Source organism: Carassius gibelio, chromosome A8 (assembly GCF_023724105.1).
Source record: "Carassius gibelio isolate Cgi1373 ecotype wild population from Czech Republic chromosome A8, carGib1.2-hapl.c, whole genome shotgun sequence".
NCBI lineage: Eukaryota > Metazoa > Chordata > Actinopteri > Cypriniformes > Cyprinidae > Carassius > Carassius gibelio.
Window position 1 is genome coordinate 7683811 of NC_068378.1, and position 12662 is coordinate 7696472.

A 12662-nucleotide genomic window follows, 5' to 3' on the forward strand; every position below is an offset into this window, starting at 1 on the left:
AGCATTAGACTCATGGCAGCTGAAAGCATAATCAAATTAGTCAAAACTTTTATTAGGCAAATGTGCAAATGGCATGTGATCATGCAAGAGATGTTTAGTATGTTGTAAATGATAAGCGCTCCAATTCTATGGAAATCTAGATCTTTCCAGTGAGTTCTGATTTCGCATGGGCCTGCTTTCGGCTGTTGAAGCTGGGTTAAGGGTTTGGATGGGGTGAACGTTGGTGTCTGGCTCCTTCTTTGATGGTTACGCCCTAGTTGTTCTTTTGTGATCTGCGGTGATGGGGGGCTACCAGTGACACATGAACTGTCAGTCTGGGAAAGCATGACATCATTGATTTTTGCTCAGATATCAATGGACCATGACAAGGGAACAAAAAAATCACTTTTATAAGGAGCTACAGTCATTGACAGCCCCCTAGTAAAGTTGCTAGTAAATTTCACAAATAATTACAAATAAACAGCAGTGAACACATTGAATAAAACTTAGTGGAAAGGCTGAAATGGTATTTTGCAAACACTTTACAATAAGGTTCCATTAATTAATGTAACATGAACAAACAATGAACAATATATTTATTACAGTATTTATTAATCTTTGTTAATCAAAATAGAGTTATTCATTGTTAGTTCATGTTAACTAATGTTAACTAATCAAACTTAATGTAAAGTGTTACCAGTATTTTCTTATAAAACGTTCTCCATTGATCTTTCTTTTATATAAAATGAAGTTTTTTTTGTAATTTATTTTTTATTTACAGTGGCCCATTCATGGCAACCCGAGTTTGAGTCCCAACTTTTGGTTCTTTCCTGATTCTTTCCCCTTTTTCCCCCCAATTTGCTTCCTGGCAGTTCTCTATACATTTATGTCCCAATAAAGGCTCAAATAAATCTTTACAAAAAACTAAGATGCAAGATTTGAGGCATCACTCATGTCTCATAGCACAGAACAGCCACCATAACAGCCACCATATTTTGAAGTTCACTCCATACCATTAACCCAAGAAATGTCAAAGATTAAACATATAAATATAAATATTATTATGACTATTCAGTGTTTGAATGTCAGCATTTTGGTTTCGGGAAAAAATATGTAATGGCCACAAATTAAGACGTCTGTCCCACAACATGTTTATTTGTGGCCACGATTTGCTACTTTGAGGGTACAATCAACCTTAAAGGGGGGGTGAAATGCTCGTTTTCACTCAATCTCCTGTTAATCTTGAGTACCTATAGAGTAGTACTGCATCCTTCATAACTCCAAAAAGTCTTTAGTTTTATTATATTCATAAGAGAAAGATAGTCTGTACCGATTTTTCCCGGAAAAACACGAGCGTCTGTAGGCGTGACGTGTGGGCGGAGCTAAAGAATCACGAGCGCCAGTAGGCTTTTGCGCTGATAGAGTTTGGAAGCTGTGACATTAAGTGAGGACAAAACCAACCAAAACAAACCATTGCTAACAGTCAGATTCAGCGTATATTTATGATCCAGAGGCTGAAATTTAACAAGGGCAGCAGCAACAACAGCGGCTCTATGTGGTATGTACTGAAACTGTATATATATTTGCTTAGCGGTTTTTGAAAATGATTGAGATATTTGAAGCCGTATTACTCACCGCATGCGGTTCCAACACACGATCGTGACCCTTTTTCGTTGGGACTGCATTATCCTTAAGAAATAAACGATGTGCAAATCCGTCGTCAAACTGGGCCTTGTTTTTAAAACAAGCATCTTCGAAATGTAGGGAGCAAACAAAAACACTTGTACAACTCCGTTGATGCTCTGAAAAATAAACTCCATCCACTGGTCCCTTAATGCTGTTTCTCTTTAGGTAATCTGTGCAGGGTTGTCTTGCCCTGGCAACCAAAAACACACTCCTTTTGTGACATTTCGCGACGCTCTCGCTCTGATCAGTGAACGTCTGTTGTGCTCTCAGTGCTCTGCTATTCGGGAGCGTGCGCTCTTCCGGCAGACGTGACCTCAGGACCCATATAAGGAAATTCCGCTCCATCTAACGTCACACAGAGCCATACTTGAAAAAAACTTTCCGAAACTTGTGACAAACCGGAAATAGTATTTTTGGAACAGAAATACTCCTTCAAACGTACAACTTAATTTTTGAAACTTTGTCCATGTTTAGCATGGGAATCCAACTCTTTAACAGTGTAAAAAACTCAGTATGCATGAAATAGCATTTCACCCCCCCTTTAATTTGTGATGGTCATGATATATATATATATATAAATGCATAAATGCAGGAAATGATCAGCACATTTCTCATAGAAGAAGGGATAGAGCGGTGTGGAATAAAAGTAAATTTGTTGAAAGGTAAAATTGTGTAAAAACAGTGAACCACCCCCCTTTCAATGTGCTGTGAAGGCTGTGAAGAACCACTTAAACGTGAGCACATTATGTATCAAGATAAAAATGCAGTTAGCAATCACCAAATAACCCACATTTATGTCAACTTGCCATATATTTTGCTCTACTGATGATAAATAATTAATATTTTGTGTGATTCATGGTGTTTAAATCATACCTGAAAACTCACATTTCAGCCAGGAAAGTTTTGATGCCATTTTCCTTTCTATATTACCTCCATATAATGCCCATAATAACATACTGTTTAATGTAACGGCTATCTAATGCTGCTGTTCCACAAGTGCCACCTTGTGGCAAAGAGTGAATTTGCATATTCGCCTATATTCCCATTTTATGCGGAACAGTTTTGTGGATGTTAACTGGCATATTAAAAAGACAAAAAAACGAAATTTGACAAATAATTGTTAGGAGGCTTAAAAAAAATTGGTTTTCTCTGGTCAAGGGGTCTCCTGTAATGCTGTAGCCTTTGGTAATCTTAATGCGCCCCTGTCTAGAAATATAAAATTCCCACTTGTAAAATCAACTTTCCTTGATTGAGGCACATCGGCCTCCGAGCGAGTTTCTCTCACAGTGCAGGAAATAGTAAACCCAGAGTGGAATTAAAGTCATTAGAGAATGCTTTGAGTAGAGAAGCGAATCTCAACCACTCCGGTCCACTCATACAGACAATCCAGTCCGTTCTGTTGCATGAGCCCCTTTCACACTGCACGTCGGACCCGCAATATTCCCGTAACATTGCCTGGTCGCCTTCTGTGTGAAAGCAACCACGTCCCGGAATTGATTACCGAATCGAACCCGGGTCGGGGACATAGTAACATTGCGGTAATCGATCCGGAACGAGCGCTGTGTGAACAAAAGCCAGATCTAATTCCGTATCGAAGTGATGACGCGCGTTATCGCGCGACTTTTTTACAGGCTGTTTTGAAGGAAGATCAACGTTCGCGACGAAAACATATGTGCAAACTGTAATGAAGCAGAGATCAGTTAGTTCCTCACTTTCCGCGCTGATGCAGAGATCGTTTGCTTGCTTCAGTTAAAGTATAACGTGCCAAGCTTTGTCGACTCGTACATTACACGTCACGCGCTGATGTCACGTGTCGTTACGGGATCTTCAAGGGTTGTGTGTGAAAGCACGCACATATGCCGGGTCATCACTGGCAGTGTGAAAGTGCCAAATCTAGCGACCAGGGAACAATTACAGGAACACTTTACCCCTGTATATGCCGGAATGGCAGTGTGAAAGGGGCTTTGGTGAGGCAAAGACCTTCATTTGGAGCATTTCATTCATGAGCCCCTTTCACACTGCCATTCCGGCAAATACAGGGGTAAAGTGTTCCTGTAATTTTTCCCTGGTCGCTAGATTTGGCACTTTCACACTGCCAGTGATGACCCGGTATATGTGCGTGCTTTCACACACAACCCCTGAAGATCCCGTAACGACACGTGACATCAGCGCGTGACGTGTAATGTACGAGTCGACAAAGCTTGGCACGTTATACTTTAACTGAAGCAAGCAAACGATCTCTGAGTCAGCGCGGAAAGTGAGGAACTAACTGATCTCTGCTTCATTACAGTTTGCATATGTTTTCCTCGCGAATGTTGATCTTCCTTCAAAACAGCCTGTAAAAAAGTCGCGCGATAACGCGCGTCATCACTTCGATACGGAATTAGATCTGGCTTTTGTTCACACAGCGCTCGTTCCGGATCGATTACCGCAATGTTACTATGTCCCCGACCCGGGTTCGATTCGGTAATCAATTCCGGGACGTGGTTGCTTTCACACAGAAGGCGACCAGGCAACGTTACGGGAATATTGCGGGTCCGACGTGCAGTGTGAAAGGGGCTATGGAGAAAGAAAATAACTAACTTGCCAATTTTGTCAAAGATGTAAGCTACTTGATATTAATGGCTTGTTTAATGAACTGTTTTATAAAAACAGTTCTGCTGTTGTATTGAATGTGAATTACAGCTGTGCTGAACTGCTCTTGTTGATACTGCTTAAATAACGCAATCCCAAACCCTGTGTCACTGAACTATTTCAAGAATCAAGCCCTGAACAAACTGTTCCTTTAAACTTTTCTGAGTGTGTGTGTGTGTGTGTGTGTGTGAGTGAGAGAGAGAGAGAGAGAGAGAGAGCGAGCGAGCGAGAGTGTGTATGCTGAATGGAGTGTCGTTTTTCAGCGCTTAACTCCTCCTCTGCATTCTGCTCACCCAGCACACACACACACACACACACACACACTCTCACTCGCGCATTCCCCATCAGCAGCTCAACGCGCAGGAAAACAGAGCCTCTTCGCGTCCGGACACACTGTTTTCAGTGTTCGTGCCTCAGCTCACCAAACATGACGGTTGCAGATCGCAATGTGGAAGAAACGAGCAGCTGATCTGGGGCGGAATCAGTGTTTTATGTGACTTGAAACACGTCTTTGGGATAGCGACCACGGAGGCACCGCGACCGTTGTTGCAACTTTTGTTGCAGGCAGCACGTACGCGCGCTTACTGACGGTTGCGCGTTTTTAAGAAAGAGTCGCTCAACTTTTTGCGCTCGATTGGTTTGATCATCGTGGAAGGTAGAATCGGCCGAGAACGTGTCTGTTTCAGCCTCTTTTATTTGTGTTTGGTAAGTTTGTTAGCAGCGGACACGGCGCTTCACGTCTGGAGTCGAGTTTGTTGCGGGGATACCGATGAAACTTTCGAGCTTTGTGTGATCACTTCTTAAAATAATCATGCACGACTTGGATTTTAATTCGTGTGTCAAGGATTACTTCTGAAAGCTCTCGTGTGTTTTCCTGCGTTGAGTGGACTGCGCTGTTCTCGTGCACTTCAGAGTCAACACAAACTCTAGATTTTGTTACCGTTGCAAGACGCTCGTAAACATGCCACAGCTTAACGGAGGCGGAGGGGATGAGCTGGGGGCGAATGATGAACTGATCTCATTCAAAGATGAGGGCGAACAAGAGGAGAAAATCTCCGAAAACGTGTCTGCCGAAAGAGATCTGGACGACGTGAAGTCTTCTCTGGTGAACGAGTCGGAAAATAACAGCAGTTCATCCGATTCTGAGGTAAGTCAGACTCCACCGCGTGCTGACAGACGCATGGATGTGGTTGTTGCCGTCGGAAAAATAACTTTTTCGCTTTGTTTTTCTCTGTTACTCGTTCTTTCCTTCCTTCAGCAAACCGAGAGGCGTCCTCAACCGAGAGCTGATCTTGAAAGTTATGAGAAAGCCCGAGAGTATTTCACTGAAGGTAAGAGTAAACTGCTGTTATGGCATGCCCAATTAACAATTAACCCTTAAAAATACCTTGTTTTTCTTACTAGTATTTACTCTTAAACTACTTGTAAGTAATCCAACACAAAATATTTTTTTTCAATTTCACTTATAACTATTAATTACAAAACAGTACTTTTTTAATACTATAGGCCTAACTGTTCAAATAGATCAGTATGCTTCAGTACCTATTAGTGCACCAGTTCCTAGTAGCAATTTAAATACATATTTAAAGTAAAAAGCAACTGAAATGAGTGATATAGTTGTTACAGTTAAAATTTTAAGGGATATTAATATCATAACAAATAGGTATTAGTATCCAATGAGTAGTAGTAAATCTGGAGTAGATGCATTATTTGGATAAAGACTTGTAACAAAAAATAGTTACATGTTATAAATGTGTGTTAGTGTTTAATGAAGAGTTACTAGTGATTAAAAAAAAATCATGCTACCCAATATTAGATTAGTATAAAAAAAAACTACTTGCAACAAATCAGTACAAGTGAAAATATCAGCAATAGGAATAAATGTTGAAACAGCTTGCCATACTTGTTTTTTTGCTTAACTTTTTTGTCCACGCATTGATCCCTAATCATTTGTCTCTCCACTGTCAAGCTTTGAGAAGACAGCAAGATGGAGGATTTTTTAAGAGCCCCCATTATCCAGGCTACCCGTTTCTAATGATCCCAGATCTCGCCAATCCTTACTTGTCCAACAGCGCCTTGTCTCCAAGCGCAAGAACGGTGAGTGCCATTGAACATGCTGTTCGTCTCGGTGCCACTCTGGAGATAGATTATAATGGGCCTCATATGGAATGAAACCAACATCTTTCCTTATAAAGTATTCCTTTTGAAAATCTGTTCTGATCAACCGCTATTTTGAATATTGTAAGGTCGTGTCGCCTTCAGTATCTACAGTTATGATCCTTGTCTGCCATCTACTTGAGAGCGTAACGGATTGGTGTCTTTTCTTTAAAAATTGAGTTTTAGTGCTTGGGATTTAATAGCTCTCCAGTCAGTGTAGGCTGTGTTTTTGTAATTCCAAGTGATTTAGGGAATATGCATGTGGAAGTGGATTGCTGGTGTCATTTCAGCATTAGTTCATAAGTTATTCAACTGTTTAATTGGTTTTAATTGTGTACTTTAGCAGTTTGACTTGAATTTGACAGATTTCTATTCATTTATTTGTGCTCCAAGAGATCATGTGTAGTTATCCCCACCGTTTACTGGATCAGATTGGCCCAAGTCTTGCATAAAGCGTATTTTAAAGCATTTTGGTGCATAAATACGCTGAAGATTCCTCATGTTTGTCTGTGAAATGGTTTACTAATTGAACTAATACCAAGTGAATCTAATTCGGTGCTGTCTGCCACTGGGCTGTAATTAAGCATTTTCAAGCTGCTTGTTTAGCCTTCTTTAAAATAAGATTAGTCTGAGCAAAGAGGTCTGTCACAGTGAAATACTATCTGCAGATAGATAGAAGCTGCAGAGTTTGCCTGTTCTTTCCCTATAGATGTGTTTGAGTTTTGTGTCCGTGTCTGGGAAAGGTTGACTGCCTTTATAGCCCCAGCTTTGGGTCTTTTCAACCCAATTTGCAAAGAACTCCGCAGGCATTCATGTATGGCTTTGCCGCGGTGTTATGCGTCAGCGCTCTGCAGTAAAAGAGAATGAACGTTTGGGTCTTTGAAAGCCTTAACCGGGAATGTTTTTTTGGCTAAACTGTGAGCCATCTCCCAAAATCAACAGCCATTGTTTATTCCAGAGCTCAAATCCTCCTTCTTTACTCTGAATCGCAATGTGATTTGATTGGACCAGGCCAAGCGTTTAAAGCAAAACGTTGCTTTTTTACCCCCTGCCTTCTAGACACTCGTGCAAGTTTTACTTGGCCTCTCCGTTTCTTTTCACTCGTCCGTACGAGCTCTCCCTCCTTCCCAATCCCTTCCATTCAATTCCTAGGCGTTAGTCTTACATTGTCATTCTGACTGAATGCTGATGGCTTCATTGGGATCTCCATAGGTCCTCATTAGCCTAATGCTGCTCCTCACACACTAGTTGCATAGTAGTTGTGGTACCCAGATCCTCTTTTGAGTCTCGGCCTACAGAGTGTTGTTGAAGAGGCTATTTCTTAAATTATCCTGGAAGAGCATGGTTCATCCCACCCTCAAAATCGCCAAAAAGTTCATAACCTCTCAGAACCTGAGCGGTTTGGCGCTCGTATTTAATCTGAAAGTTTCAGAAATCAGGAGTAAATTCCCGAGGAAGACTTTTGCCCCAAAGCAGATCAGACCTGGACCAAGTAAATCAGGAGGTCATTGAGGCAGATGAGCTTAGCCTGTCGTCTGGCACCTCTAGAGCGGGCCGAGCGTCAGACAATGAGCGGTTGGTATACACTAATCTTAAACTCTCGCGCAGACATCCTCAGTCACAGCTGTCAGTATCACATAAGGAGGTTTCCAAACAAAGCAGAGGGACTTGAAGGAGCCCGTCAAAATCTGAATCATCTTCTGTCTTACGCTCAGACAAATGCACAAATGTAGAGCGCGTTTGCCAGGGAAAAGCATGAGACTGTGTGGCTGTATGCCAATCCCTACCCCCCATTTTTTCTTCAGAATTTGACTAATTTGACAAAGTCATCCTAAAAGGTATTCAATAGGTTCAGCTTTTTACAGTAGGCTGAATGTTTTGTAAAGTGGAGAATATGAGGAACTGGATTGATTATAAAATATTTCAATGTTCTTTGTCAGGATGAAAGCCATTCAACTTTTACCATGGGATGAAAAATTGTCAGAAGAAAAGGGTTTTTACCAATAGTGATTTTTTACTTCTAAAATTATTATTATTTCTTCTAAAAGTATTTTGGTCTCTTGCTTTCATATGGTGCGCTTGTGTATACGTAAGAGTGAAAATGCAATAAAATCAGTCTCGGGTTCTCTATATAGGTTTGGTTTATATTTATTCTCGTAGTTATTTTCGTAAAAAAAAACGTCTGTTTGGTTACTACCGTAAAGCACACAAATCATATTACAGGAATCTGAGTACACACAGCGCTTGGGAAGGCAGGCCTTGAACGCCGAAGTGAAGCCCCAAAGCAGTCGCAAATAGAGTGAACTTCTAATCATGTCGCTTCTAAACTAATATGTACGTTTCTTGTGCTTTTGCTCTGATATCCCTGAGGTGGAATTGAAAAGCTCCTCTGAATTCATAGATTTCATGTAATATTTATAGTTGTAGGAAGGGAGGATTTGACAAAGGGAATATGGAGCTCTGAATACCTGTGGCTTTAGTTAAGAAATACAAAGACCATTGCTTAATCCTTAATATTTCGTAACATTCTTCAGTGACAATAACACGCAGATGGGCCTGCACACATATGGCATTGTGATTAATGAGGTTACTGGTGTTGAATGCTTTGTTTTTTTATATTAAGTGATGTTTTGAGATAGAAACTTAAATTTTAAAGATTTTTAATTGGGTAAGATTTTTGCAAGATGACATGTCAATTTAAATTCTAATTTTGATTTGAACAATGTTTAGAGATCGTTGCATTCAGAATGTGGTTCCACCAGATGTTTTTGAGCACAAGAACATTCTAACTCCTTGATTTTGAGATGTGTGTAACCTCTGGGGCAATTAAATATCAGTGTGAAAGCTGTTGCATCTGTCGGTGGGTAGTGAGAGTGTTGAGACCTACGGTTTCATCCAGATAACTATCCTTGAATGCAACTGTAAATGCTGAAGGCCTTCGTCACATATTAATGAAATAAAATTCCGCCCCCACCAAAAACATACGTTTTCTTTATTTTCGTGGCCTGACAGTCAGCTCTACAAGATTAGCCAATGCCGTTGAGCAGTTCAGATCTCATGCTTTTATATTTACATTCATCTAGTCGTGAGAGCAATCGTCCACATAACATTTGAAAAAGCATCATATATAGTGAAAATGGAAAAGTCTGGTGAAAAAGAGCTGAGAAGAGGACCGAAATAAGTGGAAGATGGAAAGAAACAGAGGTATGATGTGACAGAAGGGAAAGCTGTGTGGAAATGGCGGCGTGCAGATTTCCCATAACTGATTTAGGGCCTGCTCCGAGCTGACATTCCTCAATAATCCAGTGGGACTGTTTTTAAGGATTGAGTGTGTTGGCCAACCAGCTCTGCTCTTCTCAATGCTTGTCACTGAGATGAACGCTCAAGCCTGGCCTGGGGAATCGTCTGCTAGGGGCTCGTGTTGGAAGTAGAGAGAACTTGATATGTGAAGTATTCAGAGTATATGCACAATGCTTTTATTGGCAAACAAAATTTTGCCACAATGTGAAAATTAAGTACACTTTTATGTGGCTTCCTAAAAAAAACTCTCTCTCGCGCGCGCTTTCTCTTTCTCTCTCTGTCGCTCTCTCTGCCCTGTTAAACTTGCATGTGTTTTTCTATAAACTTTCACTCTATGATGGTTAAGCTGTGCAATTAATCCGCAAATCACATTCGTCAAGGGCCTGGGGAGCAGTTGGCCCGTACAGTTAATGAATAACGGATCAACTACGACAGCCTACATCGCACATCCTGCGATGTGACTCTCGCTCACGTCACTAAAACACGCCCTTTACACACCTCTCAGGAACAACGTCACGAAACCCCGTCATTTCACCAACAAAGAGAAGTTATCAGAAAACTAAGAAATAAGTCACTGGAACTAGCGTGATCACAAAACGAATATGATAAAGGAGCCGCTTGTTTGCATGCTTTGTTAAATATTCAAATTCAAAAGCAACTATGTTTTACTACAATATATATAATTAATATCTCTATTTTTATAAAAGCTCACGAACAAAATCCATTATTATATTTTTATGATAGGCTACGTGGAGGTAAATTCTCGAGATGAGACTTATGACAGATCGTATAAGTTACTAAATCAATACACGATTGTGACGTCTGATTTTTTTCAAGTGGTCATATTTACCATGTTTACTATGGTAATGCTAATGCCTAGTGTGCATAGTCTTTTGCGTAGTAGTCTTTTGCATCGTTTATAAATATTTCTGCCTTGTATGGTGATTATAATCCACATCGGATCAAGTTATTTCAAACATTCGCTGATGACTGAAAGTGAGTTTTGAGCTCAACTTATTTTAAAAAGTCTTTAATGCTGGTGTTATAGCTGTTATCTTTCTGAAATGATCCGCGGCGCTGAGCTCTCTAGATGCAGAGAAACTCCTCCTCTAGCCACAGCTGGCCTGCTTTGGCCCAAGGTTTTTGTTGGGCCAAAAAACCCTGGCCGTTGACCCCAAGGAAGCCCCGACGAGGCACGATCAAGCCCCGGAAGTGACAGTAGAAACGCGACTGGCTCTGGCACGCACTAGCACGGCCACTTTTGGCCCGACAGTGGAACCGCGGCTAATTGCGCTTCCTAAAAAAAAGAAAAAGAAATGTCGATCCATGCTTTCTTGCAATTTGTAGAAATGAGATTCTGAACAAATGAGATCTGAACATATTGACCTATGATGCACAGTTGGCCAAAATGAGTTCAAGTCCAGCTCACAACAGGCTAAAAAGGCAGTTCTGTTGGTATAGACAGTCAAAGATAAACAGTCATTGTCCTGTACTACAACCTGTTCCCTGTACAAACCACAGCAATGCCTCGCTTCATTTTGATGACAGGTTTTGACATGTAGCATGATAATGTGTTGTAAACATACTGAATGAATTCACTCCTAAATGTTTTTCAGAGGCCTGTGGCGTTTTTTAACATTGAATTTAATGCATTTACATGCTGAAACGATTTTCTGGTCATGTCTTCATTCTTCTGGAACAGCCATTGAAACATTTAGTTTTAATCGGTTTTCAGACTCCCTTTTCATTTGATTCCACTCTCTACCTCTTGTTGCAAAAGCTGTGAGCACAATCCTGTGTTGTCTTAACACAGTCAGGTTTTGGGCCCAAACAAGGAACCAAGCGACTCGCCAAACCTTGTAACTGCAGCTTTTGTGTTGCGGCGCCCACATCGGCAAACAAACACACCTCAGTGGAAACACATTTTAAACTGTTTAGTCTTGTCTTTTGGGGAAGAATAGCACAGGGCACACTCACACTCACACAAACACACGCTTTTGTAATGCCTGAGCATGTCATCACAGCTCAGGCCACATGTCTTTTCCAGCGCCGGGCATTTTTCCACATTCAGGTGTTCTCACTCTGCCAGCAGCTCTTAGCACTTAAACTCTTTGAGACACAGTTGAGTCAATAGTGCTATTGTCAGTGTGTGTGTGTGTGTGTGTGTGTGTGTGTGTGTGTGTGTGTTTTCTGAGTGTTTTTCCTGTACCTGTAAAGAGAAAACTGCAAATTCTCTTCGTTTACACACCCACATGTCGCTCATTTTTTTTTTTTTTTCGTCAAACACAGAAAGCAGAAAGCTGGCAGAATTCTGGACTTCTCTATACAGTGAAAGTGAATGGGGACTGATGCTGTCCAACTCCCAAAATAACATTGGAATACAACACACGTGTCATTTCTACTACGTTATGATAATATTATGGTGATTTTTGTCATTTTTGGACCCGTTGGTTACCATTCACTTTCACTGAATGGAAAAGAGCAGCATTAACATTGTTCTAAATGTCTGCTTTTTTGTTCCATAGTAGAAGGCTTAGGTTTGGACTGACTTGAGGGGTGAGTAAATGATGATGAAATCTTTATTTCTTGGTGAACAATTTCTTTACGTCTCCTGCTGCTACATTGAGTGTAACTGTACTTTCAACAGACTGAACAACATGCTTACACTCCTGATGTGTGTTTGTTCACCAGTGAGCGACAGAGAACGATCTGTTTATGGCAACCTGAAATGAAGTTGCCAAATGTTCTCTTTGTTGATGCTGGTCAACAAATAATCCCATGTTTTAGTTTATGCTTTTCTTCATTCCATTAGATGTTTCACGAGATAACTAGTAGAATTTGAGCCAGAGTAGTATTTCAGTTCAGGCAAATGAATGGTTGTGAGGGATAAAAGTGCAGTGTATGTA

General features: G+C 40.8%; 1 protein-coding gene across 1 annotated transcript in view; it reads left to right on the top strand.

The window, feature by feature from the left end:
- Positions 1-4568: 4568 nt before the first annotated feature.
- Positions 4569-12662, top strand: part of LOC128018304 (transcription factor 7-like 1-B) — a 53888-nt gene continuing 45794 nt past the window's right edge. Inside the window, exons 1-3 of the mRNA XM_052603748.1 lie at positions 4569-5446; positions 5558-5630; positions 6269-6396. Of these exons, the coding sequence (XP_052459708.1) occupies positions 5261-5446; positions 5558-5630; positions 6269-6396 (387 nt within the window). The 5' untranslated portion in view covers positions 4569-5260. The remainder of the gene's footprint in view (positions 5447-5557; positions 5631-6268; positions 6397-12662) is intronic.